The sequence below is a fragment of the Pseudonaja textilis genome, chromosome 11 (assembly GCF_049901715.1).
Source record: "Pseudonaja textilis isolate UNSWEBS1 chromosome 11, rPseTex1.2, whole genome shotgun sequence".
In the NCBI taxonomy this organism is placed as follows: domain Eukaryota; kingdom Metazoa; phylum Chordata; class Lepidosauria; order Squamata; family Elapidae; genus Pseudonaja; species Pseudonaja textilis.
In genome coordinates, this window is record NC_142000.1 from 4,373,031 (window position 1) to 4,400,503 (window position 27,473).

Sequence of the window (27,473 nt, forward strand, 5' to 3'; positions counted from 1 at the left end):
AATAAATAATAAAGTATTATGGTGGGTTTGCAACTTTGCATGTTGCATAATATGAATGCAGCAACTTTTGCAGCCCTTAGATCTTTTTAAGAAATGGCAGGTTTTGTCTTTAAATTGAGATTTGGCTCCTGGGAAACTGAGATCCAGAAGAACCTTAGAAGTTATCTTATATTATGCAAGTACCTTTATCCTATCAGTTTCCACCCTAACAGTAGTGTTTTCTGAAATTCTTATCTTACTAAATTTAGAATTTACGTGATGGAGACTGAAGCAGGAATAGCCAACACTCCAGAAGAGAGGCTTAGGATACAGAAGAATCTTGACAGACTTCAACACTGGGCGCTATCTAACAAAATGAAATTCGATGGTGAAAAAAGTAAGGTTCTACGTTTAGGCAAGAAAACCAAATGCACAGGTATGGTATAGGTGCTGATACTGGCTCAATAGTAGTAACTGTGAGAGGGATCTTGGAGTCCAGTGGACAATCACTTACATATGAGCCAGCAGTGTGCTTTATCTGCCAAAAAACCCAACACACTCCTAGGTTAAATTAACAGAAGCATAGAATCAAGATCACATGAAGCGTTAATACCACTTTATAATACCTTGGTAAGGCCATACCTGGAATATTGTATCCAATTTTGGTTGCCACGATGTAAAACAACATGTTGAGACTCTGGAAAGAGTGCAGAGAAGAGCAACAAAGATGATTAAGGGGCTGGAGGCTAAAACATATGTTGCTGGAATTGGGTATGTCTAGTCTAATGAAAAGAAGAACTAAATATGGTATGATAGCAGTGTTCCAATATTTGAGGGGCTGCCCCAAAGAAGAGGGAGTCAAGCTCTTCTCCAAAGCACCTGAGGGAAGGAAAAGAAGCAATGGGTGGAAACTAATCAAGGACAGAAGCAACCCATAACTAAGAAATTTCTTGACAGTTAAAACAATCAGTGGAACCACTTGCCTCCAGAAGTTGTGGATGCTCCAACACTGGAAGTTTTTAAGAAGGGATTGGATTACCATTTGCCTGAGAGTTTCTTGCCTGAGTAGGGGTTGGACTAGAAGATCTCCAAGATCCCTTCCAACTCTGTTGTTCAGTTCTGTCAATTGCCAAGTGTCTGAATGATAGGAAATGCAAAATCCTGTATTCTTCTCTAATACAGTTTTCCAATCTTGGCAAGAGGTCCAGACGTCAATTCCTAGAGTGGCTATGGCTGTGGAATTCTGGTAGTCCATACCAGGGTAGGAGACCTCCATCATATGTTGATGGAATTCAACTCTCTGGTTATTTCTCATGCTGTCAGGGAATGTTGCCATGGAGGTATGCTGCTGCCTGCACACCTTTTATCTTATCAGGACATGAAGATTGCAACAATGGAATGTTTGCCGCCTTCTTAGTAGACTAGCAAGATCTTGCAGGACTTTTTTGCAAGACCAGAATTAGAGCCCTTGGCAGAAAGAATAACAAAGTTGGAAGGGACCTTGGAGGTCTTCTAGTCCAACCCTGTGCTCAAACAGGAGGTCCTATACCAGTGGTGGCTAACCTTTTGGGGCTCCTGTGCCAAAAATTGTGCACGCGCTTGCACGCTCGCACTCACGTGCCAGCACCCAGAAAGCAATGCACACACCCTCATGCCCCCTATGCATGCACACACAATACCCGCCACCCCCTTACCTGCACTACTCCTCACAGCTGATTTTTGGCTGGTTTGTGGCCTTTTTCGGCCTCCCAGAGGCTTGAGGAAGGCTTCTACATGGTTCTGCAGACTTTGCAGGCCGAAAACTAACCCCATTTCATCACTTCTGGTATTCTCAGAAAAATAGGAAGTGACGAAACGGGGCTAGTTTTCGGCCTGCAAAGCCTGCAGAAGCCTTCCTCAAGCCTGTGGGAGGCCGAAAAAGGCCTCAAACCGGCCAAAAATCAGCTGTGAGGCAACTCGCGTGCCAGCACAAATGGCTTTGCGTGCCCCCTGTGGCATGCGTGCCATAGGTTCGCCATCACGGCCCTGTGCCATTCCCAAAAAGTGGCTATTCAGTCTCTTCTTAAAAGCCTCCACTGACGGAGCAGCTACAACTTCTAAAGGCACTGGTTAATTGTTCTCACTGTTAGGAAAGTTCTCCTTAGTTCTAGGTTGGATCGCTCCTAGATATGTTTCCATCCATTGCTTCTTATGCTGCGTTCTAGTGCTTTGGAGAATAGGTTGAGCCTCCTCTTCTTTGTGGCAGCCCCTCAAATATTGGAAGACTGCTGTCATGTCACCTCTGGTCCTTCTTTTCTCTAGATTAGCCATATCTAATTCACCATGTATTTTAGTCTCCAGGCCCCAAATCATCTTTGTGGCTCTTCTCTGCACTCTTTGCAAAGCCTCAACTTCTTCTTTGTAACGTGGTGATCAAAACTGGATGCAGCATTAGAGAAGATGAGAAGAGCCTTCTCAGTTCAGACGTGGAAGTAAGAGGTCAATCTCAGGGACCAGAGTGACTGAGTTGGGCGGCCATAAAAATTTGAATGAACGGATGGATGGATGGATGGATGACATTGAAACATAGAGGCACACACAGAGAGACAGTCAAACACACCCATCTAGGGGAGGAAACACCAGGTTACTAAGAAAAAAAGCATCAGTCCTTCCCTGATCTACCCACATAAGTTAATCATCTTACCAAGGAGTCACTTCATTTCGTATGGCCCAAATAATGCTGTTGGCATTTTTCTTAATCTGGTACCGATCACAAGCACCAAAGAGCGAATTCATTTTTTCCCTCTTTTATCATACAAAATCAAAGGGCCTGTTCCTGATTTCCCGCCTTCGTGCTAACGCTGTCCATCGCATCTCTAGTTCCCTCTAGTTCTATTTTAATCTGAAACCTTCAGATCACTTTACACGGACAAGGATTTTCTGTTTACTTTAATTTATAACTGTCTACCTCAGCCTTTTTATCTCCATGTTCCTATCTGGCTTGTTTGTAGTGAGATGTTTTCTCGTCTGCAGTAGTTGTTTAAGCTCCTTTGCTCAAACTATTAGAACCAAGCTCGTTTGCATTTGAAAGTTTTTCTCTGAAGGCTAGCAAATGGAGGCTTTTCTCTCCTCCCAGCACGTAAGAATCCTCTCTTCCTGGAACCGATTGATGGGGCTCTGTCTCAGCTGGGATGCTGCACACGGTGGGCCCGTTTTGGACTTTTGCAGATTCTGGTTCAGAGTCCTTTTGGCTACTTCTTGGCTCCAAATCTTGCCGTTTTTTTCCCATGGTCTAGAGTATTTTTTAAAAAACAAAACAAAACTCGATGACTTTAAGATGAGTGGATTTCAATTCTAAGAATTCCCCAGCCAACATGCTTTAAGATGGGTGAACTTCAACTCCCAGAATTCCCCGGCTAAGCATAAAGCATGTCTGGCTGGGGAATTCTGGGAGATGAAGTCCACGCGTCTACAATTTGCCAAGATTGAGAAGCATGGCTGTAGATCTCTATCTGTATTGGCATGTTACGAATCCGGAACAGTAACTTTCAGCAAGATATTTTGGAATCTTGGCATTCAATTAATGGTTGAGCGAACTTGTTAGGTGAGTCTGAAATAATGGCATCATTCTAAGCTGAAGCAAGAGCCAGGCCACTTTTTAATTTATTTTTAATTGCTTTTATAATAACAACCCCAAAAGAAATAAAACCCAAGGATCATTATAATGCTAATAAGTACATTCTGGGAGTTGAAGTCCACCCATCTCAAAGCATGCCGGCTGGGGAATTCTGGGAGTTGAAGTCAGCACACCTCAAAGTTGCCAAGATTGAGAAATACAGTCCTAGCAACATAATAGTTCTGCTAGTTTTTTTTAAAAATGGTCTTCTCCAGTAAATTGATGGCATTATAAAAAAAGCGGGGACTTTTTCATTTTGGCCAACAGCAAGGATTGCAGAAAGCCTTAGCTGCATGTTGTTCAGAAGCCATCCCAAGCCCTAGAGATATGATTGTTATGGGTTTATGGAAGAAATTCACCTGGAGCCAGTTACCTGCATCTCCAAGTGCAGCGTGTAATTTGCAACCTTGTATGACTTGTAGTCTTTTTCCAGTAGAATCAGGTGCTGGTTTCACATTGTGCAAGAGAGGAAGCCCAGGTTAAGTGGCTGATGCAATCCTGAAGCTAATTTGCGAGAGTGGATTTTTAAAAGCCACGCTACGCAGTGAGGATCTCACACACGAGCAGCTAGAAAAGGAAAGGGAGCGTGTGTGTTTGTGTGGCATTATAGAGGCAGACCTCCAACTTACGAGCACAATTGAGCCCAACATTTCCACTGCTAAGCAAAACATTTGATAAGTGAATTGTGGTCCCATTTTACGACCCTTTCTTGCCACAGTTGTTAAGCAAATCACCGCAATTGATAAGTTAGTAATAGTCATTAAGTGAATCAGGCTTCCCCATTGGCTTTGCTTGTCAGAAGGTTGCAAAAGGGGATCACGTGGCCTTGGGCACAGCAACCGTCATAAATATGAGTCAGTTGCCATATTTATGATCATGATATTTATGATCATATGATATTTATGGTTATGATTTTGATCACATGACCATGGGGATGCTAAAATGATTGTGTGAAAAGCAGTCAGAATAGTCACTTTTTCAGTGGCCTTGTAACTTTAGTCACAAAGTCAACTGCTGTAAGTAGAGGACTAGCTGTGTTGTGTGAATATAAATTAGGGGCTTTGCTTTTAATTTTCAAACATTTGTTGCATATTCAGTGCCAGTCTCTGAGTTCCAAAAACCTGAGCAAAATTTGATCTGCTATTAATTGGATGGGAGACCATCAAGGAGAGCAGATCTAGGAAGTAGTGAGGAGAAGGAGGAGAAGAAGGAGAAGGAGAAGAAGAAGGAGAGGAAGAAGAAGGAGAAGGAGAGGAAGAAGGAGAAGAAGGAGAAGGAGAGGGAGAGGGAGAGGGAGAGGGAGAGGAAGACAACCGAACAGTTCAACAAAAATCAAGAAATTTAACCTGGAAATAAGGAGAAACTTTCTGACAGTGAGAGCAATCCACTCATGGAACAGAAGTTGCCTTCAGAAGTTGTGAGAGCTTCCTCGTCACTGGAGGCTTTCAAGAAATGGTGTAGGGTCTCCTGCTTGGGCGGGGGGTTGGACTACATGACCTACAAGGTCCCTTCCCAACTCTGATTATCTGTTATCTAAGTTCAAATTGAGGGAATCTTTAAGACACAGACTGCCAGACACTTTAGATACAGACCCAGAAAAAAAGATTTCTTATCCTTCATTAATATGAACCATTCAAGATGCTTTCTTGTCTGCCAATAGCCACCTTTTGCCAGGATTCAGTTGTCTAGAGTCATCTGCCCTCCACGGTGGGCAGGGGGTTGAATGCAGAGGGGCCTCGCCTGAATCAAGCGGTTTAGCTGGCCCAACACGGTTGGCATTTAAAATTGGGCCACATTTTGAATGGGACTGAGACTCAGTTACTCTGGAAAAATACAGTGTGTTTGAAATCCTAACAACTGAATCCTAACAAGTAACAGAGTTGGAAGGGACCTTGGAGGTCTTCTAGTCCAACCCTCTGCCTAGGCAGGAAACCCTACACCACTTCAGACAAATGGTTATATCCAACATCTTCTTTAAAACTTCCAGCGTTGGAGCATTTACAACTTCTGGAGGAAAATTGTTCCACTGATTAATTGTTCTAACTAAAATCCGTTGAGTTATACAAAGCAGGTTTATTTGGGGTGGTGAATGGGACTCCAGTTTCTTAACTCCCCAAGTAAACAAAATTATGGACAGATTTTGGGAGAGCCCTGCATTAAGATAGGGAGACAGGCATAAGGGAGATAAAAATGATGTACTGAGCGGGAATTTTGGTAGCGCTGGGTTGAAATGGGGAGGGGGTCCTTGGTGCTCTCTGAGCTCAGTTGTTTTATTGCAGATGTTTCATTAACCCAAACTAGGGTAACCTCCATCAGTGCCAACCCCTCTCCTTTCCTAGCACTGATGATATTATTACCTAGTTTGGTAATGAAATGTCAGCAAGAAAACGACTGAGTTCAGAGAGAACCGAGGGCCCCTTAAAAATGGTATCTCTGGAAGCTGTCCAAGACCCTGAACAGATGTTCTCCAGGCTGCAATATTTGTGGGAGGTTCCCCCTTTTCCTTTATTTCCCTCTCTCTCTGATCCAGGTTGGGTCTTTGCAGACAACCCCTATCACTCTGGGAATCTAAATAAAGAATTTAGGGAACAGGCAAGGGCCTCTGTTCTCTTGAGGTTACTCTCTGAAGTGGCTGGGCTGCCTGCGGTTGAAACCAGCTGTTTCACTTCCATTTTCAGCAGCTGTTGCCTTTAGCAGGTGTTAGTTAGATGCCTCTTTCCTTCAGGCTGGTGCAATCCTCCGCATATCAAATCAATGAGAAGGTTTCTCTCTCCCCTTTGGGACAGCAAGCTGAATTTTAGAGTCCAAACGTGTTAGGAAATCTTTAGGACAGGCTGCCTCCTGCTGGATCCCTGAGGGGTTTCACTGAGTTTTCACTGAATGGGAAATCTGGGTAATATAGTTTTGTAAATTTTATTGGTTTTTAAAAACAAACATAAACAAACAAAACATAAAAACATAAAATCTTTTTTGAAAGCAGCATAATCCCGGGTTACATCTCTTCGTATAGACACAAATTCAAGTTCATTCTACATTTTCTATATAGCTTCTCCCCTCTTTTAACTTTCTTAATTTTATTTTATTTATTTCATCTCAATTCAAATCATTGTACTTATATTCTTTGTCTGTCCTGTTTCAACTGTCTACTATCTTTTCTCATTAAACAAAATTTCTCCTGTAATCACTGATTAGAGTATGACGCCTTTATATCTTTCCCCTAAAATTATAACACTTAATATAATACATAACTTCCATTCGGATTCTGCTTGGTACATTCTAAAACTATACACTGTATTCTTGAAAAAAGAAAAAAATTATAAATGTATAATATAATTAAAACAACAATCCATTCCAATTCAATTCTATCATTAATATTAATATTCATTTAAATCTTAACATTTTGCACATTACTTTTCAAATAAACATTATACTTCTATGGGAACAATTATAAACTTTTCATAGTGAATTTCCCCCCCCCCCTTCACTTATATTTTATAAAACATTGACTAATTAAAATGTTCCCGTTCCTTCCTAATTCAATTTTCTCATTTATTTTATTTCATTTATTTTATTCACAAACATTTCTCTAAATTACACTATTTTATCCCTCTTTTTAATCATATGTTGTTCCCAATTTTCTAACATTATTTCTATTACAAATATAACAATACAATCTTATGTGCCTTCACAGAATCCCTTTTTCAGTTAGATTTTCACCCATTATCTCTAAATAGGTCCTGTTTCTTTACATCTTGCTCCAAACCTTTGTAACTTCTCTTCCTTTCCATCTTCCCTCTCTTCTTCTCTCTCCCCCTTTTAGCCCCCTGTCTCTCCACCTCCATTTCCCTCTTCTGTATTCCCCTTTTCTGTTGCTTTCCAACATTATATCCACTTTTCAAATTATTTTTCCCTTTTTTGGCTGTTTTTTAAAGTCTTAAATTTTCCATTCTCTTTCCCCCCCCTTTCCCCTTTCTTCCCCACATAGAGTTACTTGTTCTTCTTCTTTGGCTTCTTCTTTGTCCCAATCTTCTTGTTGCGCAGTCTTTTCTTGTTGTTCCTCATAGTTACAGATCTCCATTTCTAAGAATTGAAAAACGAAGCCAAAAGAGCCCTTCCCTTCTTGTGCATCTTCTTTATATTTTTTAAGTTCCATTTCAATTCATCCAGAAGTGATGCCATTGCAAAAATTTTTAAACAACCACCCAATTGTTTTTAGTCATTCAAATATAATAACCAAAAATCCAAACGTCACCAAGCAATCCAAATATACACAAGCTGTTTCTTTTTACACTTTCTTCTTTTTTTCACTTTCTCTTCCTTGGGGTTACTATTTAGTTGCAAAGTTCCGGTTAAAATGTATCTTTTAGAAGTCTTATTGAGATTTTACTTTAGATTCTTTTGAAGTCCAGGCAGTCTCCTCCCTTCCAGATCCTGCCCTTATTCTTTTCCTCTCCCTTCCTGCTTATAGAAAAAAAAAATTTAGTGTCCAGAAATCTTTATTGTCCCTTTGGCATTTAATTATATTTTCAGCTTAATTGCCTATTCATGCCAAAGCGGATTTTTCTGATTTCTTATTCAGATCTCTTAGTTGTCAATGTAAGGAAGGAGAGAGAAGAAAAAAAAAAATTCCCTTTTCACTTTCTTTCACTGCTTCTGACTCTTCTTTGGGAGCGATGTTATCTTTTATAAAATTTAAATTCCAGGGTACCTTAGTTGTTCCTTTTTAACCCGGTCAGCCAAAACTTTCACTTCTTATTTTCCTCCTGCACTTTCTTTTCCGGTTGAGTGCTTCTTTGTGGTGGCCATTTCTGACCACCGCTACAACCGCCTTCGGGAAAGGGAATTTGGCCAGCTGAGGAGGAGAGATGCGGCTCTCCTCAACCCTGCTGGCAATCTCCCCCCTCTTCACCACCTCTACAGGGTGGCTTAGCCCCGAAGCCAGCCGGCTCAGGGCGTTCCAGCGGCGAGCCCAGGCAGAAACCGCGCACGACCGCGGATTCCTGCCTGCCGCCGAAGCCCTTCAAACCGGAAGTTTCGGAAATCAGGGTAATATAAATGGAATGTATAAGACATTCTGCCCTCTTGTCTTACTGGAATATTGCAGCTTTCCATTGGGAAAAATAAGGCCATTAATTGATGACATAATAGAGCAAACAGTCCCCTTATGGCTGGCTGAAGTATTGACCTGACAATGGGGAAAATAATGCAATGTACTGTAATCTCTACCTACATCTACATCTGTCTGTCTGTCTGTCTCTGTATCTATATAATATCTTATAGCAACCTATGACTATTACTAAGTGTTGTATCTCATGATTCTTGATGAATGTATTTTATTTTTTCTTTAAGTACACTGAGAGCACATGCACCAAGACAAATTCCTTGTGTGTCCAATCACACTTGGCCAATGAAGTATCCTAACCTATCCTATCCTATCCTATCCTATCCTATCCTATCCTATCCTATCCTATTCTACTATTCTATTTCTATTCCTATTCTATTCCTATTCTATTCTTTTCTATTCCTATTCCTATCCTATCCTTTCCTTTCCATTCCATTTTAGAGTATTATATTCTAATCTTCTATTTCTATTCTATCTTCTATTCCTATTCCTATTCCATTCCATTCTGGACTAGGACATGTTGTCCCCTCATGACTCAGTTGGGTATTTCATGGTTCCTGTCATCTCCAAGTATCAAATCACCCATTTAAAGAGATGATCCATAAACTCCAAGATGGAAGGGAGACAAAAGAGATTTATAGATGGGGAGGTTGGAGGACAAATGGGAAAGAGTGTAAGGCGGAGGGCTAGCCAGAACGACCCGTTTTCTCTCTCCCAAAAGCAGAATAGAGAGTAACAGAGTTGGAAGGGACCTTGGAGGTCTTCTAGTCCAACCCTCTGCTCAAGCAGGAGACCCTATACCATTTCAGACAAGTGATTGTCCAGTCTCTTCTTAAAAACCTCCAGCGATGGAACACCCACAACTTCTAGAACAGAGGTCTCCAAACCTGGCAACTTTAAGACTTGTGGACTTCAACTCTCATAATTCTCCAGCTGGCTTGAGAATTCTGGGAGTTGAAGTCCACAAGTCTTAAAGTTGCCAAGTTTGGAGATGTCTGTTCTAGACGGGGCTAAACTTTTCCGCTGGTTGTTCTCACTGAACAATTATTATTTAATGCAAGTCCAGGCGGGGACTTCAGCTCCCAGGTCCACGTGTCTTCAAGCTGCCAAGGAAGCAGGAATGGGGGCGCGCGCGGGGGGTGTTGTCCTGGCAGCAGAATCGCGCCCGGATTCTCCCCATACCCCCCATCATGGGCTGGAGAAAGCCAAAATGAGGGATACGCGACCCGAAGAGGACTGCACCGACGCTCCGCAGGCAACCAGCAGTAGGGCAGAGCCAGCGGAGTCGGAACGCCCCACCTGGACGGGCATCGCGCCCTCGCCAGCCCGGTCCGCGGACCTCGGCTCGAACCCATCGGATGGGTGGGTGGGCGGTGTCGCCTCCCGCTGGGCCCGGGACTCACCTGTGCCTTATTTTCCGGGGGCAGGTGAGGCTGGAGGGGCGGGGGTGGGGTTGAGACTTGGGCTCTGCATTCACCTGCGCCTTCTTTGCGGGCGCGCAGGTGAGGCCGGCTGGACTGGGGGAAGGGGTTTGAGACTTGGGCTCCGGACTCACCTGCGCTTTCTTTCCCGGGGAGCAGGTGAGGCCGGAGGGGGCGGAGCGGCGAGTTCTGAGATCCGGACTCACCTGCGCCTTCTTTGCGGATGCGCAGGTGAGGCCGGCTGGGCGGAGTGGGGGGTTTGAGACGTGGGCTCGGGATTCACCTGTGCCTTCTTTTCCGGCGCGCAGGTGAGGCCGGCGGGGCGGGGCTGGGCGGCGAGTCCCTGGACTTCGGCCTCACCTGCGCCTTCTTGCCCGGCCCATCCGTCCGAGGCCGCCGCCCTCACCTGAGCCGCGCGAGAGCCAGCCGCGGTCCGCCCACCTGTCCCTGCCGGCCTCCGCTCTCTCTTGCTGGCGGGCGGACGGGCGGCTTCCGGGCTCGGCCGATCCGAAGGCACGTCCCGGTCTTCAGGGCCGAAGAGCGGGCGTCGGGGCCAGCGGAGCCGGATCGGCCGGAGGGGCAGCATGGCTTCGGGCTCGTACAACGTCAGCCGCGCCTTCCCCGAGGCGGCCCCGCAGCAGAACCGGCCGGACAACACGGCCTTCACCCAGCAGCGCCTTCCGGCCTGGCAGCCGTTGCTGTCGGCTGGCACTGTGCTGCCTCTCTTCTTCGGGCTGGGCCTCGCCTTCTTGGCCATCGGGCTGGGCCTTTACTTCACCTCGGAGGGCATCCAGGAGGTGGAGCTGGACTACACCGGCATGCCGGGCACCAATTGCTCCAGGTGCGCCAACCTGACCAACAGCCGCAACCCACGCCGGGCACGTTCCTGCCAGTGCTGGCTGCACTTCCGGCTGCCCACCGCCTTCCCGCTGCCTGTCTGCCTCTACTACCAGCTCTCCAACTACTTCCAGAACAACCGGCGTTACAGCATCTCCCGGGACGACGAGCAGCTCAGCGGTCTGACCTGGGCGCTGCACCACCCTGCCCAAGAGTGCAAGCCTTACCAGTACAACAGACAAGGGGTGCCCATCGCGCCCTGCGGGTCGGTGGCCAACAGCCTCTTCAACGATACCTTTGAGCTCTTCTACCAGCAGGCCAACGGCTCTCTGGCCCTCGTGACCTTGGATAAAGGGGGCATCTCCTGGTGGACTGACACCAACGTCAAGTTCCACAATCCAGAGCCGGTCAACAACAGCCTGTGTAAGGCCTTCAGCGGCACGGCCAAGCCTCCCTTCTGGTCCAAGACGGCCTGCGAGCTGGACCCCAACGACAGCAACAACACGGGCTTTGTCAACGAGGCCTTCATTGTCTGGATGCGCACGGCCGCCCTTCCCACCTTCCGAAAGCTTTACGCCCGCATCCGCCAAGACAACTTCTCGGCGGCATTGCCCCAGGGCACCTACCACCTGAACATCAACTACAGTTACCCCGTGCTGGGTTTCCACGGGAGCAAGAAGATCATTCTGAGCACCCTTTCTTGGATGGGGGGTAAGAATCCCTTCCTTGGCATTGCCTACCTGGTCGTGGGCGCTGCCTGCCTACTGGGCGGCATCCTCATGACCGTGGTCCATTTCAAGTACCGGCACCGGAATGAAGATGACGACGATGATTAGGAGGCCAAGCCTGACTTCTCCTTCCCCAGGATCCTTCTGGTCATCCCTTCATTCCTTAGGTGGCATGGACGAAGGGCTGGGAGATGCTGGCGAAGGTCATCCAGAGAGCTGAAAGCCAACTTCAGGGATAGCATCACGCTGGGTGGGCTTTGGAGAGCAGTGAATAATCAGACCTCAGAGGGAAGTGAGATTGGTGCCTCTCGACGCATGAAGAAATGAATTTAAGTCTATTCTGTCACTTTTCTTTTCAGCTCCATAATTTCTCCAACTGGTGAAGTTGATTCTTGGGAAACGGCACCGAAGGAATTGAGTGCCACCATTTCTAATCATTGGAAGCTTGATATGAAGGTTAATACAACATTGTATGTTGGGGGAACATACTGCCTGTTTTCTTTATGAAGGGACTACTCCCAAACAAAGTGATTGTTTAAATGTGAATGTTGGAAACTAGCATCTAACTCGGATCTTAGATTTGGCCTGTTCTTAAACCCTGGGAAGATAACCCAGCATTTGTTGTTCACACAATGTTTAACTGTACCGTGTGTTGCTGATTCCCTGAGATGGAATTGAATGTTTGGGATAAATTCAGTTGGCTAACTTACAGTTAGTCTACTGCAGGGGTCCCCAAACTTGGCAACTTTAAGACTTGCGGACTTCAACTCCCAGAATTCCTCAGCCAGCAAAGCTTGTGGACTTCAACTCCCAGAATTACTGGCTGGAGAATTCTGGGAGTTGAAGTCCACAAGTCTTAAAGTTGCCAAGTTTGGAGACCTCTGGTCTACTATGCAAATCTAGCCAAAGAGAAATGTATACAGCTAGTCCTCGACTTATAACCACAATTTAGGCTCCAAATGTTTCGTTTGCTAAGCGGAAACAAAGTTAAGTGAATTTTGCCCCATTTTATAGCTTTTCTTGCCACATGGTTAAATGAATCACTGTAGTTCTTAAGTTAGCAACATGGTTATTAAGTGAATCTGGCTTCCCCTGTTAATTTTGCTTATCCGAAGGTTGCAAAAGAGGATCCTGGGACACTGCAACCGTCATAAGTGTGAGTCAGGTGCCAACTGTTTGAATTCTGATAATGTGAACATGGGGCTGGTGCAGTGGTGGGGTGAAAAACAACCGCAAGTCCCTTTTTTCAATGCTATTATAACTTTGAACAGTTACTAAACTGACTATTGTAAGTCAAGGACAAGCTGTATTGAAGATTATTATCACTTTATTATCATTTAGGTTTTCACCAAGATAGAGTAGAATAGAATTGGAAGGGACCTTGGAGGTCTTCTAGTCCAACCCCCTGCCTAGGCAGGAAACCCTATAGAATTTTTGACAAATGGTTATCCAATTTCTTCTTAAAAACTTCCAGTGTTGGAGCATTCACAGCTTCTGGAGGCAAGATGTTCCACCGGTTAATTGTTCTCACTGTCAGGAAATTCCTCCATAGTTCTAGGTTGCTTCTCTCCTTGATTAGTTTCCATCCATTGCTTCTTGTCCTTTCCTCAGGTGCTTTGGAGAACAGCTTGACTCCCTCTTCTTTGGGGCAGCCCCTGAGATACTGGAAGACTGATATCACATCACCCCTAGTCCTTCATTTCATTAAACCAGACATACCCAGTTCCAGCAACCGTTCTTCGTATGTTTTAGCCTCCAGTCTCTTTGTTGCTCTTCTCTGCACTCTTTCTAGAATCTCAACATCTTTTTTATATCAAGGCGACTAAAACTGGATGCAGTATTCCAAGCGTGGCCTTACCAAGGCCTTATAAAGTGATATTAAAGATATTTGTGCCTTATAGCCAAATGTCTCTTAGCTATGAATGTTCACAGAATAACTGACTTCCTGCCACTCTGAGCTCCATGGGTTTGCTGGCTGGTTAACAATTTTGTGACCTTGTTTGCATTGCAAAACCCATTGAAAAAGAAAGTCATGTAATATTGAAAGGCTCCATGTACAAAGCATTTTTTTTTTTGCATTGTATTTGGATATGTATCAGCTTATTTTCTTGATGAGTGCAAATACATTTGAGAGCATCACGGTATTTTCATGCCTGGGTGGGGTGGCAAATTTTGGAGAAATTATTACCAACAAAGGGTCCTATTAAATTGATGTACATGGTGAAAAGAATAACAGAGTTGGAAGGGACCCTGGAGGTCTTCTAGTCCAGCCCCCTGATCAAGCAGGAGACCTTGTAGCATTTCAGACAAATGGCTGTTCAATCTCTTCTTGAAAAACCTCCACCGACAACTTCTGGTGGCAAGCGGTTCCACTGTGTAATCGTTCTCACTATCAGGAAAGTTCTCCTTAGTTCTAGGTTGCTTCTCTCCTTGATTAATTTCCCACCCATGGCTTCTTGTCCTACCTTCAGGTGCTTTGGAGAAGAGGCTGAGCCCCTCTTCCTTGTGGCAGCCCCTTAAATACTGGAAGGCTGCTATCATGTCACCCTCTAGTCCTTCTCTTTTTAAATTTTTTTTATTTCTTTTAAATTTTTATTAAGGAAACAAAAGAAAAAGCATTTAAAAACAATGAACATGATGCATACATCCCAATACACCTGCTTATCTTACATCATCGAATAACGCATATAACAAAAAAAATACAAATTTACATATATACATAAACTTTAGTCATCATTAATACATTGATTCCTTTCTATTTTTTAACCAATGGTGAAATTTCTCCCAAGTTTTGTAGTATTCAGATTCAGTCTTATTTTTTAATTCTTGAGTTACTCTATCCATTTCAGTGCACATCCAAATTTTCCTAATTATTTCCATCTCATCTGGCATATCATTACCTTTCCATCTTTGGACAAAGGCTAGCCTCGCAGCAGTGATGACTATTAAATATATTATCTCTTTATTATATTTTCCCACATTGTTTCCCAGTAGAAAGATTTCAGGTCTAAATTCTATTTTAATTTTGCACATCTCTTCTAACCAATTTCTAATTTTCGACCAATATGTTTGGGCTTTTTCACATTTCCACCATACACGATAGTATGTTCCAATTTCTTTATCGCATTCCAGCATTTAGGAGATAATTTTGGATAGTCCTTCTCTTCATTAGACTAGACATACCCAGTTCTTGCAACCATTTTTGCAAAGCTTGTGAATGTGGTGGACAAGGTTTTAGAACACTTCTTAGTTAGTTTGGGCTTCAAAAGGAACTTTGCTATTCTTGATTGGAGTGGACTTGCTGGTGAAAAATCTGGTAGATCTCTCTTATTGTGGTTGTTTTATGCCTTACAAAATGAGTTACTCTCACAAGTTGTTTCGTGTTTGCAAGCAATTTTCTGCCTTCAGACCAGACAACTCATTCCCCAATCCCCATTGAGTTATTCTCCCTGCCCCACAGAGTCACAATGCAAAAGGCTTTGTCAAAAAGTAATTTTGATTTCATTTATATTTTGTAATTTAAGGCTCCGACGAAACTTTTTCCTTCCTTCATCCTCTACTACTTGAACCATGGAAGATATTTTCTTAAGATTATAGACTACTCTGTAATCGGAGTAGTTGAATCTATAGTTATCAGGGAGAATTTCTAGATTCCCATGACAAATCAAGTTCCTTCTTTAGGTTAAATTTATAAAATCAACTGTGAAATCGTGTTGTTGCTTTTCTGTAAAAAAAAAAACACCAATCTTAACTGTGTCCTTAAAAATGCTAGATGTTTCTGTGCCATTTATGATTGCTACCTGTACCTGTGATACTTGATAATTTACACACCAAAAGGTGATTTTGGTGGAATATTTATATTTCAATAGTGATTCTCAGGAGTTTTGTCTCTTTAAATAATGCAAATCATTTTTTTAAAGGTAGAGTTATAGGAAGCGTTAAACATGCATTTCCGTGAGTCCTGCGAGTGATGTTTCCTCTTCTCTCATTTGAAATGAAGAACCTTTCGAAGTTCACCTTTCTTGTACATTAATCAAATAAATGACAAAGTAATAATAAAGTTGCATCATGTTTTTATTGGCTTCTGAAGAAAGGCGGATATAACGTGATGGATAATTAATGGTATGGATCTGATGGGTTAAAGGTCATCCTGGACTTATAGCTGCAATTGAGCCACAAATTTCTGTTGCTAAGTGAGACAGGTGTTAAGTGAACTTTGTCCCATTGTATGTCCTTTCTTGCCACAGTTGTTAAGTGAATCTGGCTTCCCCATTGATTCTGGTTGTTAGAAGTTTGCAAAACATGACCCTGGGATGTTGCAACTGTCATAAACGCGAGTCAGTTGCCAACTGTCTGAATTTTGATCACATGATCACGGGAATGCTTGCAATGGCCACAAGTGTGAAAAACGATCATCGTCACTTTAACAGATTAATACAGTTGGAAAGGACCTTCGAGGTCATCTAGTCCAACCCCCCCACCCAAGCAGGAGACCCTACACCATTTCTGACAGATGGCAGCCCAGCATCTTCTTGAAAGCTTCCAGGGATGCTGCTTTAACATTGAACAATCACTAAACAAACGGTTGAAAGTCGAGGGCTGTCTCTCGGAGACAAACTGAAAAAGAAAACAGAAAAGTTGCAATCCATTTTTCTTCTGCTTTTTGGCTACCGTAAACCATTGTAGGCTCTCTTCCTACAAGAACCTTTTGAAATCTTGTTACTTCTTTAAATCTGAAACATTAACACAGCTTCAAGGGGTGAATTAAATCTGGAAAATAAATTGGGAAATTAGTAACTTTGTTTTGTAGGACGTTTGCAAGAGTTCGCTTCTTGTTTTGAGATGAATAGGTCATGAATTTGTTTTCAAAATAGAATATAGCACACAATTCTGTTCCAAGACATATGAAGAATATATGGAGAATGGTTGCAGGAACTGGGCGTGGCTAGTCTAGTGAAGAGAAGGACCAAGGGAGACATGATAGCGGTCTTCCAATATTTGAGAGGCTGCCACAGAGAGTGGTGGGGGAAGGTATTTTCCAAAGCATCAGACAAGGAATAATGGATGGAAACTGAACAAGGAGAGATTCAATCTGGAAATAAGGAGAATTTTTCTGAAAGTGACAGCAATCAACCCATGGAACAGAAGTTGCCCTCGGAAGTTGTGGGAGCTTCATCACTGGAGGCTTTCAAGAAGAGACTGGACTGCCATCTGTCAGAAATGGTGTAGGGTCCCCTGCTTGGGCAGGGGGTTGGACCAGATGACCTACAAGGTCCCTTCCAACTCCCATTATCTGTTATCTGTTAAGATAGAATTATTATATTGGAAAAATGGAATGTGCATTATAGTCAAATGGCCCACACCCTTCCAAATATCATGCATTAGGTTTCGAAAGGGAGCAACAGCCATTATCTTGGAAGAAGAGTGGAGTTCACAGGACTATGCTTTAGTTCTTGTAAAATAGGGTAAGATAAAAGACAGTCTGGTAAGAATCATGTCAAGTAGCTTTGCCAGCAAGGTCAAGATCTTGCTTAAAGCCCATTTCCTGGTCCTTGTTTATTTACGCAATGTTTTTCACCTCCATTTGACTTGCTGTTATCTTCAGACCAAGCAGAGGTTGGGCAGTCTTGCAATTTCTCAAAAATTGGGCCTGTCCTGTTAATCAAGTTCACTTGGTTTGCTCCATAAATATTCTTTATTCTTCTTTTTCCTTCTTCCTTACACATAGCAGGAGGAACGAGCGGAGGGGGTAGGAGGCCTTTCACTCCAGACCAGCACACGGAAAACTAGCGGGCACCTTGAAAAGACTCTGGATGCTCATGGGCACCGCATATCTTATTCCAGGTTGTACAGTTCATCTCGGACAGATCACAACTTGGGAGAAATTAACAGATAACAAGTTAACAGAGTTGGAAGGGACCTTGTAGGTCATCTAGTCCAACCCCCCAGCCAAGCCGGGGACCCTACACCATTTCTGACAGATGGCAGTCCAATCTCTTCTTGAAAGTCTTAAGTAATGGCGCTCCCACAACTTCCGAGGGCAACTTCTGTTCCATGGGTTGATTGTTCTCACTGTCAGAAAGTTTCCCCTTATTTCCTGGTTAAATCTCTCCTGGATCAGTTTCCATCCATTCTTCCTTGTCTGGCCTTCAGGTGCCTTGGAGAATAGCTTGACCCCCTTCCTCCTCCCTGTGGCAGCCCCTCAAATATTGGAAGATGCTCTCCTGTCTCCCCTGGTCCTTCTCTTCCCTAGACTAGCCAGGCCCAGTTCCTGCAACCATTCATCGTACGTTTTAGCCTCCAGTCCCCTCATCGTCCTGGTTGCTCTTCTCCGCACTCTCCTTGTGATCATGTGATCAAAATTCAGATGCTTGGCAACTGACTCATATTTATGATGGTTCCAGTGTCCTGGGGTCTTTGGCAACCTTCCAACAAGCAAAGTCAGTGGGGAAGCCAGATTGTACACCAATTTTGATCTAAGACCTCTCCTTTAAATAATGGCAAAAGGATTATTCCAAATTTATTTGGCAAAACAAAACAAAAACAAAACACCACAAATTAAATATGAACTTTTACAAGAGGCAAAAGAAAAGGGGAGGTGTTGGTTAGCCACGAAAATTCTGGTCATAAGTGGAGGACTTATCTTACAGCTTTCCCAAGTTGTGCTAGAGATCTACCACTAGGGGGCAGTGAAAGATAACCAGCTTGCTTTGTCCTGTGTGAATTTTTTATTTATTTATGTATCCATAGTTCAGTTCACCTATTTGATGTTGGCTTGTCTTATTTTAACCTCATTTGGGGAAAAGCAATTACAAGTATTACTTTAATACCATTTAAGAGCATTTTTTAAAAAGGGGAATTTCTGCTTCTCCCCCAAAAGAGTAGCCACTTAAGGGAGAATAACTCAGGATCCTGTTGGTTTAGATCTGGCTAAATACAGTTAGTCCTTGAGTTACAACCAGATTAACAGATAATCAGAGTTGGAAGCGACCTTATAGGTCATCTAGTCCAACCCCCCACCCAAGAAGGAGACCCTCTACCATTTCTGACAAACCATTCATTTAGTGTTTGAAGACGCAATGCCAATGAAAAGAGCACCTTGTGGCCATTTTTCACACTTGTGACCGCTGCAGCATCCCCATGATCAAAATTCAGACGCTTGGCAGATTTTATGGGATCCCCTTTCATGACCCTCTAACAATCCAATTCAACGGACTAGCCAGATTCACTCAACAACCATATTAACAATCACAATTGCAGTGATTCGCTTAGGACCTGTGGCAATAAAGGTCACAAAAACGGGACAAACTCAAGCAACAAATGCCTCTGCTTAAACACACATAAATTTGGGGTCGCCTTGCGGTCGTAAAGTCGAGGAGGTCATAAGTCAAACCACAAATCACAGTTTGCTTTTGGAAAATGTAGGAAAACCAGCGATAAAATTCTTTAAGCCGGGGTGGGAAATATTCCACCTTCTTTTCCCAGGCTACGTGTCGCACACACACGAAGAGCTTATGTAGTGTAAGCACATATTTTCAGAGTTTGGGGATAAAACTAATTCTTGGTCAGCTGAGAATTAAAGACAAAAAGAAAATGCGCCTGACTCGTAGTCCTAATGTACAGGTAGTCCTCAGCTTTCAACCCATTTGTTTAGCAACTGTGTGAAGTTACAACGCCCAGGGATGGGATGCTACCAGTTCGTTCCAGTTCAGGTGAACCTGTATTTAGTTTTATGGCTGGTTTGGCAAACCCCAAATCCCATTCCTGCCTGGCCCCGCCCATCCCACCCCGCCCCTCCCAGAAGTCCCCACGTGGCAAGTTTGGACCAGTGGTGGAATTCAAAATGTTTTACTACCGGTTCTGTGGGCGTGGCTTTGTGGGCGTGGCAGGGGAAGGTTACTGCAAAATCCCCCTTCCCTCCCCACCCCACTAACCTGCTTTCCAGCTCTGTTCTTCTGGGCTGGGCAACCCAAGGAGACCCAGCTGATCAGCTGGGACTCAATGGGAGGCAGAGAAGAGATGGGGTTGGCAGGGCCAGTCAGAGGCGGGATTTGCTGGTTCTCCAAACTACTCAAAAGTTCTGCTACCAGTTCTCCAAAACCGGTCAGAACTGGCTGAATCCCACCTCTGATTTGGATGTCAGGTAAGTGCAGGGCCAACATGGAGGCTTGGGGAGGGTGAAAAATGGGCCCATTTCCAGCCTCAGGAGGGCCTCTGGAGCCCGGGAGAGCCCATTTCCGCCCTCCCAGAGGCTCGATGAAAGCTTCCAGAGCTGAGGGAGGGTGAAAACGCCCCCCCACGTGGTGCAGGAGGGTGACTAGGCCACGCCCACCATGGCCACGCCCACCCAGCAACCGGGCAGAGAACCGGTTGCTGGTATGTTCGAAGCCCACCCCTGACGACGCCCCCTGAACAAGTCAGGTGATCAAAAGTCAGGCTCTCGGCCACCTTCTGTACAGGTAGCCCTGGATGTACAACCCTCGTTTAGCGGCCATTCAAAGCTACCAGGGTGCTGCAAAAAGTGACTCTTTAGGATCATTCCAGCATGGTGTGACCCTGATTCGGGCGCTAGGCAACTGGTGTGTATTTATGACGGTTGTGGCTTCCTGGGGGGGGGGGTGTTATATGACCCCGGTTTACGACCTCCCCAACGGGCTTCCAACGAGCCAAGTCAACGGGGAAGCTGGATTTGAATCTCTTTCGAGGTCCACCCTCAAAACGACACTATGGGGCACTGCCCATCAGAACAACTGGACACAAGGACAGTTTTCCCCCCGCCCAGGCCATCACTCTGCTAAACAACGAATTTCCTCAACACTGTCAAACTGTCTAGAAAGGCGGTGTTACCATCATTCTTCTCATCTTCCCTATTACCTATATCCTTATCTTCTTATGACTATAACTTTGTTGCTTGTATCTTATGATTTATAGTTTACTTATTATCCTAGTATGATTTGTGTTGATTGCTTATTTAGTATCCTATGACTATCAGTAAGTGTTGTATCTAATGTTTTATGGTGAATTTATTTTTACAATGTCTATGATTAATGATCTATCACTATAGTTGCGACAGAACTATTCTGTTCTATTCTGCTCTCCTCTCCTCTCCTCTCCTCTCCTCTATTTATATTCTATTCTACTCTATTTCTGTTCTATTCTATTCTATTCTATTCTATTCTATTCTATTCTATTCATTCCATTCCATTCCATTCCATTCCGTTCTATTCTAATTTGCAAATACTGGTCGATTAGATTTATATTGTTTACTTAGTATCTTAGTATGATTTATGTCAATTGCTTATTTAGTATAATATATTAATTACATTTACTTTTAATTAAAGTGCCCTTGCTACTATTACATGTATCCATAGAAGAGAATATTTGCAGCTCAGGGTTGAACTGTGGACTTTTCGGGTTTCTTAGAGATGGTTTGTTGCCAAACTAGGTAACATTATCAGTGGAGGACTGTGGGGTCATTGGTATTTTCTGAGGTTGGTTGTTTGCTTGCAGACATTTCATTACCAAACTAGGTAACATCAACAGTGCATTGATGATGTTACCTACTTTGGTAATGAAACATCTGCAAGAAAGCCACCAAGCTCAGAGAACACCAAAGACTCAACAGTCCTTCTCTTCCTCTTCCTCCTCTTCCACCACCATCTCCTCCTCCTCTTTGCAAACCCCACTCCCTTGTAGCGCCAATAATGTTACCCACTTTGGCAACACATCATATCTAAGAAAGCCACCAAGCATAGAAAGCATCAAGGACTCCACATTATTATTGCATGTACTAAATCCTATTCCACGTGTAAATGAAGCCCCGGAGAGGTTTGGGACTTGGTTCCCAAGGGACAGTTTCTCACTTTATAACTCTGACTCGAAGAAAGTGAAAGGATTCTTGTAATCAGCCCGTTGCATTATCGGAATAAAGGAAAGCTTGTTTTCCTCAGGAGGTCAGCTGCGATATGGGGCAGCAGCTATATTTGAAAAGAAGGTGCAGGAAACAAGGGTCGCTCTGTTCCAGGACGACTTAATGCTGAGCAGATTCTGAACATTCAGTTCTTTCCTTGGAGAAACTTAAAAAAGCATCTGTTCCATTTATGAGGGGCAGTGGCGGGAAATGGGTATCTCTAGTCCAGCGAAGAGACAGACCAGGGGTGATTTGATAGCCGTCTTCCAGGAACGGAGGGGTTGTCACACAAAAGACGGGGTGGTTGACCAAAGCACCAGAAGGCAGGAAAGGAATAATGGATGGAAGATGGTTAAAGAAAGACCCAACATAGAACTTTCCTGACAGCGAGAAGGATTCAACTTGCATCTAGAAGTTCTGGGTGTTCCATCACGGGTGGTTTTCAAGAAGAGATTGAACAGCCATTTGTCTGGAATGGTGTAGGGTTTCCTGCCTGTGCCGTGGGTTGGACTAGAAGACCTCCAAGTCCCCTCCACTCTGTTATCCTGTATTCATCAGAGTAGCTTGTGTTGATTTACCAGCTTGAAGACCACTGAGATAAGAAGGATGAGAGAGGAGAATCTCAAGTCAAACAGGACTATTTTTTGAAACTCTTCTTTCCCTCCACTAATCAGCCCCATATCTATTTAACTTATAGAGGGGAGGCTCCATTACTGGCTTATTTAAAAAAAAAAACCCTTCTCTTCTTACCAAAGTTCTCATGAAGCTTCATTGCTTTCATATCTACTTTAAAAGGATCCAGTACGGGCCGTGGGAAAAAATCCCTTGGCAGAAGCATCAGCAACCCGAGCAGTGGAAAACCACCCGAGCTCGTTGGGATATAAATAGCGACTCTCCGGGTTGCATCCAAAGTTGTCTTCTTGTCGGCTTGTGTGTTGCATTTCTCCCGGTTCTCTCTCAATTGCATGATATGAATTCGTTTAAATGGAGTCGAGCAGGCAGGAGTGTCCAACCTTGGCAAACTTGAAGACTTGTGGACTCCAACTCCCAGAATTCCCCAGCCAGCATGAACACTCTGATGGCGGCTTGCGGTTGACTTTGCCCTGTGGATTTGCACTGGGTTTTTCCTGGATTAGGCTATTGAACTCTTTGGGAGTTGCACTGGTATTGGCATGGGGAATTTTTGGAGAAGACTATTTGGGGCAAAATAAAAACTTACTGTGGTGTGTGCGTGTGCAAGTGGGACAGGACAATATGTTACTAAATCAAATCAAATCAAAACCTTTATTGTCAATGCACAACATGTGTACAATGGAATCGAATGAACCTCCCTTGGTGCAGCCTCCCCCCCAGGAAACACAAAATACATCTTTACAAAATAAATTCCTTGAAATTATACGTTTTCTGCATTGCCTTTACAGTGTGGTGTCCTCTGAATAAAACCAAATATTTATCTTCATCTTCTCTTCTTTATGTCTATGGAGATTCTCAGTCAACAGGTGATGGTTATCCCAAAAGTGCTGTTTCAAGAGGCAAGCGGACTTTGTTTTCTTTGCATTATCCAGGTGACCCTGAAGACACAAAAAAACCTCCAAGTGGCCTCAATGACCCTCTAAAAGGATGCAAATGACCAGCTGTCTGCAAGGAGTATAAATCAATCCATTCCCCACCATCCAGTCACAGTTGAAGAAGCTTCGTGAGTGAGAAGCAAAACATCTTCAAAGAAAAACCAGAAAGTCCAGTTGCCCCTTGAAAAAGCCCCCTTGGGACATCTCTTCTCTACATTCGCCTTTCAAACTCATCCAACCTTCCTTCATTTTCCAGTCTTTCTCCATTTTTATGGCCCTTCTTTAGAACATCCCGCTGTTCCAGTTAATGTCCACCTTAAACTAAAATCTGAAGCCTGCAAACTCACACCTGCTGCCTCTTATTTCTTTAGCTGGTTAATTACTGTATGGTGTTTTCCTCAAATGTTCTTCAAACATTTATTGTCCCTGAGGGCAGTTCGCACCTATTTGTTAGAACCGGTTGTTAACATTCTAAGCAGTTCGGAGAACCGGTTGTTAAAAGAAATTACAGGGCTAATCCTGTAAGGAAGGCAGGAAGGAAACATTCTGGTGTTGCTTACAGAAACTGCCTCTCCATTAACACTGATTACATTCTTGGCAGGACTAGACTTCCTGTCTCAGGAACTTCTCTGGAGTTTTTTTCCCTCCTTTTCCTGTACTTTGCTTGTGTGGAGTGACCATTCAAAGTTACAATGGCACTAAACAAAGTGAGTTATGACCATTTTTCACACTTATGACTGTTGCAGCATTCCCACAGTCATGGGAGGCCAGGTGAGGAGATGCGTGCTTCGATGTGAGTGATGCTGAGTTGGCCACGCCCAGCCAATAACATGACCACCAAGCCATGACCACCACCTAAGCCACACCCACAGAACTGGTTGTTAAAAATTTGAATCCCACCCCTGCCTGAGGGTGACTGAGATTTTAAAAGTCATGATGAAACAAGGATGGGTGTAACTCAGATCCAATGTTAAGTCTTGATGAGAATTATGTTGTAAATGTCAATGGCATGAATAATATCAGCTAGAATGTGTTTAGGAGGTCACGATACAGGTGAAAGTTAATGTTTTATAACGAAGTATGCATGTGGGTTTTTAAAAAAACCAGGATGTGGCGAAATCAACTGTACTGATAAGAGACAATGGATTAGATAAGCTTTTAAGAGACTGGGAATTATTTATGGACTTTCTGCATGTTAAATTTTACAAAACTTTACAAAAAGCTTTACAAAAACCCTAGTAAGACCACACCTGGAATACTACAAAAAAGATGTTGAGACAGGGAAAAGCAACTAAGATGATCAAAGGCCTGGAAACTATAACATGAAGAATGGCTGCAGGATCTGGGTTTGGCTAGTCTAAAGAAAAGAAAAATTAGGGGGGACATGATATCAGTGGTCCAGTATTTGAGGGGCTGCCACAAAGAAGAGTGGGGTCAAATTATTCTCCAAAGAACTGAGGGTAGGACAAGAAATAATGGAATTATTAACCTGGAATTAAGGAGAAACTTTCTAACAGTGAGGACAATTAACCAATGGAAAAGCTGGCCACCAGAAGTTGTGGGTGCTTCATTACTGGAGGTTTTTAAGAAGAGATTGGACAACCATTTGTCTGAAATGGTATAGGGTCTTCTGCTTGAGCAGGGGGCTGGACTAGAAGACCTCCAAGGTCCCTTCCAACTTCTATTCTATTCTATTCTATTATAAATTAAGGTTAACAGAGGGCTTTGAGGTTTAGTTTTACTTCTGGGGTTACCTGTTGACATAGCTAGCTAACTGGGTGGATAGATAGATAGATAGATAGATAGATAGATAGATAGATAGATAGATAGATAGATATAGATAGATATCTCGAAGAGTTGCTAGGTCAATTAAATTGATAGATAAATAGATTTCCACATGAGGGCCATCTTTTTATGCACCATTTTTATATTTTTATTAAATATACAGGTTTTATTAATAAACAAATATACATTTTTATTAAATATACAGGTAGTCTTTGACCTACATTTAGTGACCATTCAAAGTTGCAACAGCCCTGGAAAAAGTGACTTATGACTGTTTTTCATACTTACAACCATTGCAGCATCCCCCTGGTCACATGATCAAAATCCGGACCCTTGGCAACTGGTTCCTATTTATAACGGTTGCTGTGTCCCAAGGTCATGTGATCCCCTGTTGCGTCCTTTCTCACAAGCAAAGTCCATGGGGGGAAGGTTTATAATTACTTGTAGACTTGTTATGTAAAAAGGGAGGAGAATACATCAGATATTGTTGACATATTATTCACTCTTCAACCAGGGTGGATCTTTTTATGTTTAGTCAGTGTGAATGACAAAGTTGTCATTTGTTGTTGTTTTTTGGGTGGGGGGGGGGGTTTGTACACATTATTTTTATTTTTATTTATTAGTGTTTCATGGTTGTTTCTTTGTTTCCTCTTTTCTATTTCCTCCCCCCTTTAATTTGCATTTTAACTTTGAAAATAGAGTAAAAAATTGTTGAAAAAAAATACTGGGATGACAAAGGAATTTAATTACTTTTGCCTTTGAGTTGTGCCATGATATACTATGTTATTTTGCTGCACTGATATTTATCTAGCATAACTAAATTCTTGAAATACTGTTATTTGGATACTTGGGAAGTAAAGAAGAAGAAAAAAGCGTACATTCTATCAATTTTAATCACAATTTTGGATAGAAATGTTATGAGTGTTGTATTTATTTGATTTATTTAATCAAACACTATTAGAAAAGAAGAGATGAAAGAAAAACACATTGTGACATACATTAATGTTATGTAATGAAGGTTTCAGCCTTAATCTTACTTAAGAATTTGAACTTTATCCATCATTTGCTGTTAAGGAACTTGCCTGGAGATAAAGTGGGACAACCTGCATTGTTTCTTCCACTTTGTACATTTAAGCTACTCTGAATCCACAGGGACAATAAGAAGATAAACTCAAATTTTACTTCCACCTCTTTTAGTTCTTAATTTTTAGTTAGGGAGACACAGTAAATGTTCATATTATGTTTGCACATCCTTGAAGATGTTGCTGTTTAGGACTTGCCCACAATCTGCTTAAATTTCACTGAATTGATACATGTGCAATGAATGAATAAGCACAAACTAACCCTAACCCTAATCCTCAATGTTTTTCTCCATCTGTAGATTTGACTACTTCTAAAACTTCTTCACCATGTATTTATTCCATCATTCACAAAATCCTTCTCTATTTATTAATTCTACTATTTCTAAAAACCCTTCCCCATCTACTAATTCCATGGTTCACAAAACTCTTCTCTATTTATTAATTCTATTACTTCTAAAAATTCTTCCCCATGTAGTAATTCCATAGTTCACTATATTCTTCTCTATAAATTCTATGATTTCTAAAAGTTATTTTCCATCTACTAATTCCATAGTTCATAAAATTTTTATTTCTAAAGAAAACCTTTCCCATTTACTAATTCCATGGTTCACAAAATTCTTCCTTATTTATTAATTCTATTACTTCTAAACATTTTCCCCCATGTACTAATTCCATAGTTCACTACAGTCTTCTCTATTAATTCTACTACTTCTAAAAATTCTTTTCTGTCTACTAATTCACAAAATTCTTCTCTATTTCTAAAAAACCTTCCCCAGATCACAAAATTCTTAATTTATTAAATCTACTACTTCTAAAAATTCTTCCCCGTCTATTCATTCCCCAGTTCACAAAATTCTTCTCTATTAATTCTACTACTTCTAAAAATTCTTCCCCGTCTATTCATTCCCCAGTTCACAAAATTCTTCTCTATTAATTCTACTACTTCTAAAAATTCTTCTCCATCGAATTCTATAGTTCTCAAAATTCTCCATCTGCTAATTCTGCTCTTTCCCGACAAGACTTCTTCTACTCATTTAAGCAAAACACATGATGTAGTACAAGCAGAATCTCTATCTCATTTGTCTGACATGTTGTAAGATGTAAAAGAATATATGAGCTATGTCAGACATTATCAGTTGATAACCAAGTACCTAGTAATTGGCAACAGCAATTAGCAGGTATGGTACTAATTTAAATTCTACAGTTAGATGAATATTCTCTTGAACAACACAGGAGCAATCTGTCAAATGCTGATTGCAGATCGGCATCCCAAGATACGATGTTTCATTGTGATTGCAAACCCTGACATTTTTTTTGACAAAAATTATATATGTGCGTGTGAGTGTGGCAAAAAATGAAAGAGAATATATTTTTCCAGGTTTCTCA

General features: G+C 42.6%; 1 protein-coding gene across 1 annotated transcript; it reads left to right on the top strand.

The window, feature by feature from the left end:
* The first annotated feature begins 6,538 nt into the window (after window positions 1-6,538).
* Window positions 6,539-15,802, top strand: CDC50B (cell division cycle 50 P4-ATPase accessory subunit B). Its single transcript, XM_087940478.1, has one exon. The coding sequence runs from the start codon at window positions 10,762-10,764 to the stop codon at window positions 11,848-11,850; it is 1,089 nt and encodes a 362-aa protein (XP_087796604.1). The 5' UTR covers window positions 6,539-10,761; the 3' UTR covers window positions 11,851-15,802.
* The last annotated feature ends 11,671 nt before the right edge of the window (window positions 15,803-27,473 follow it).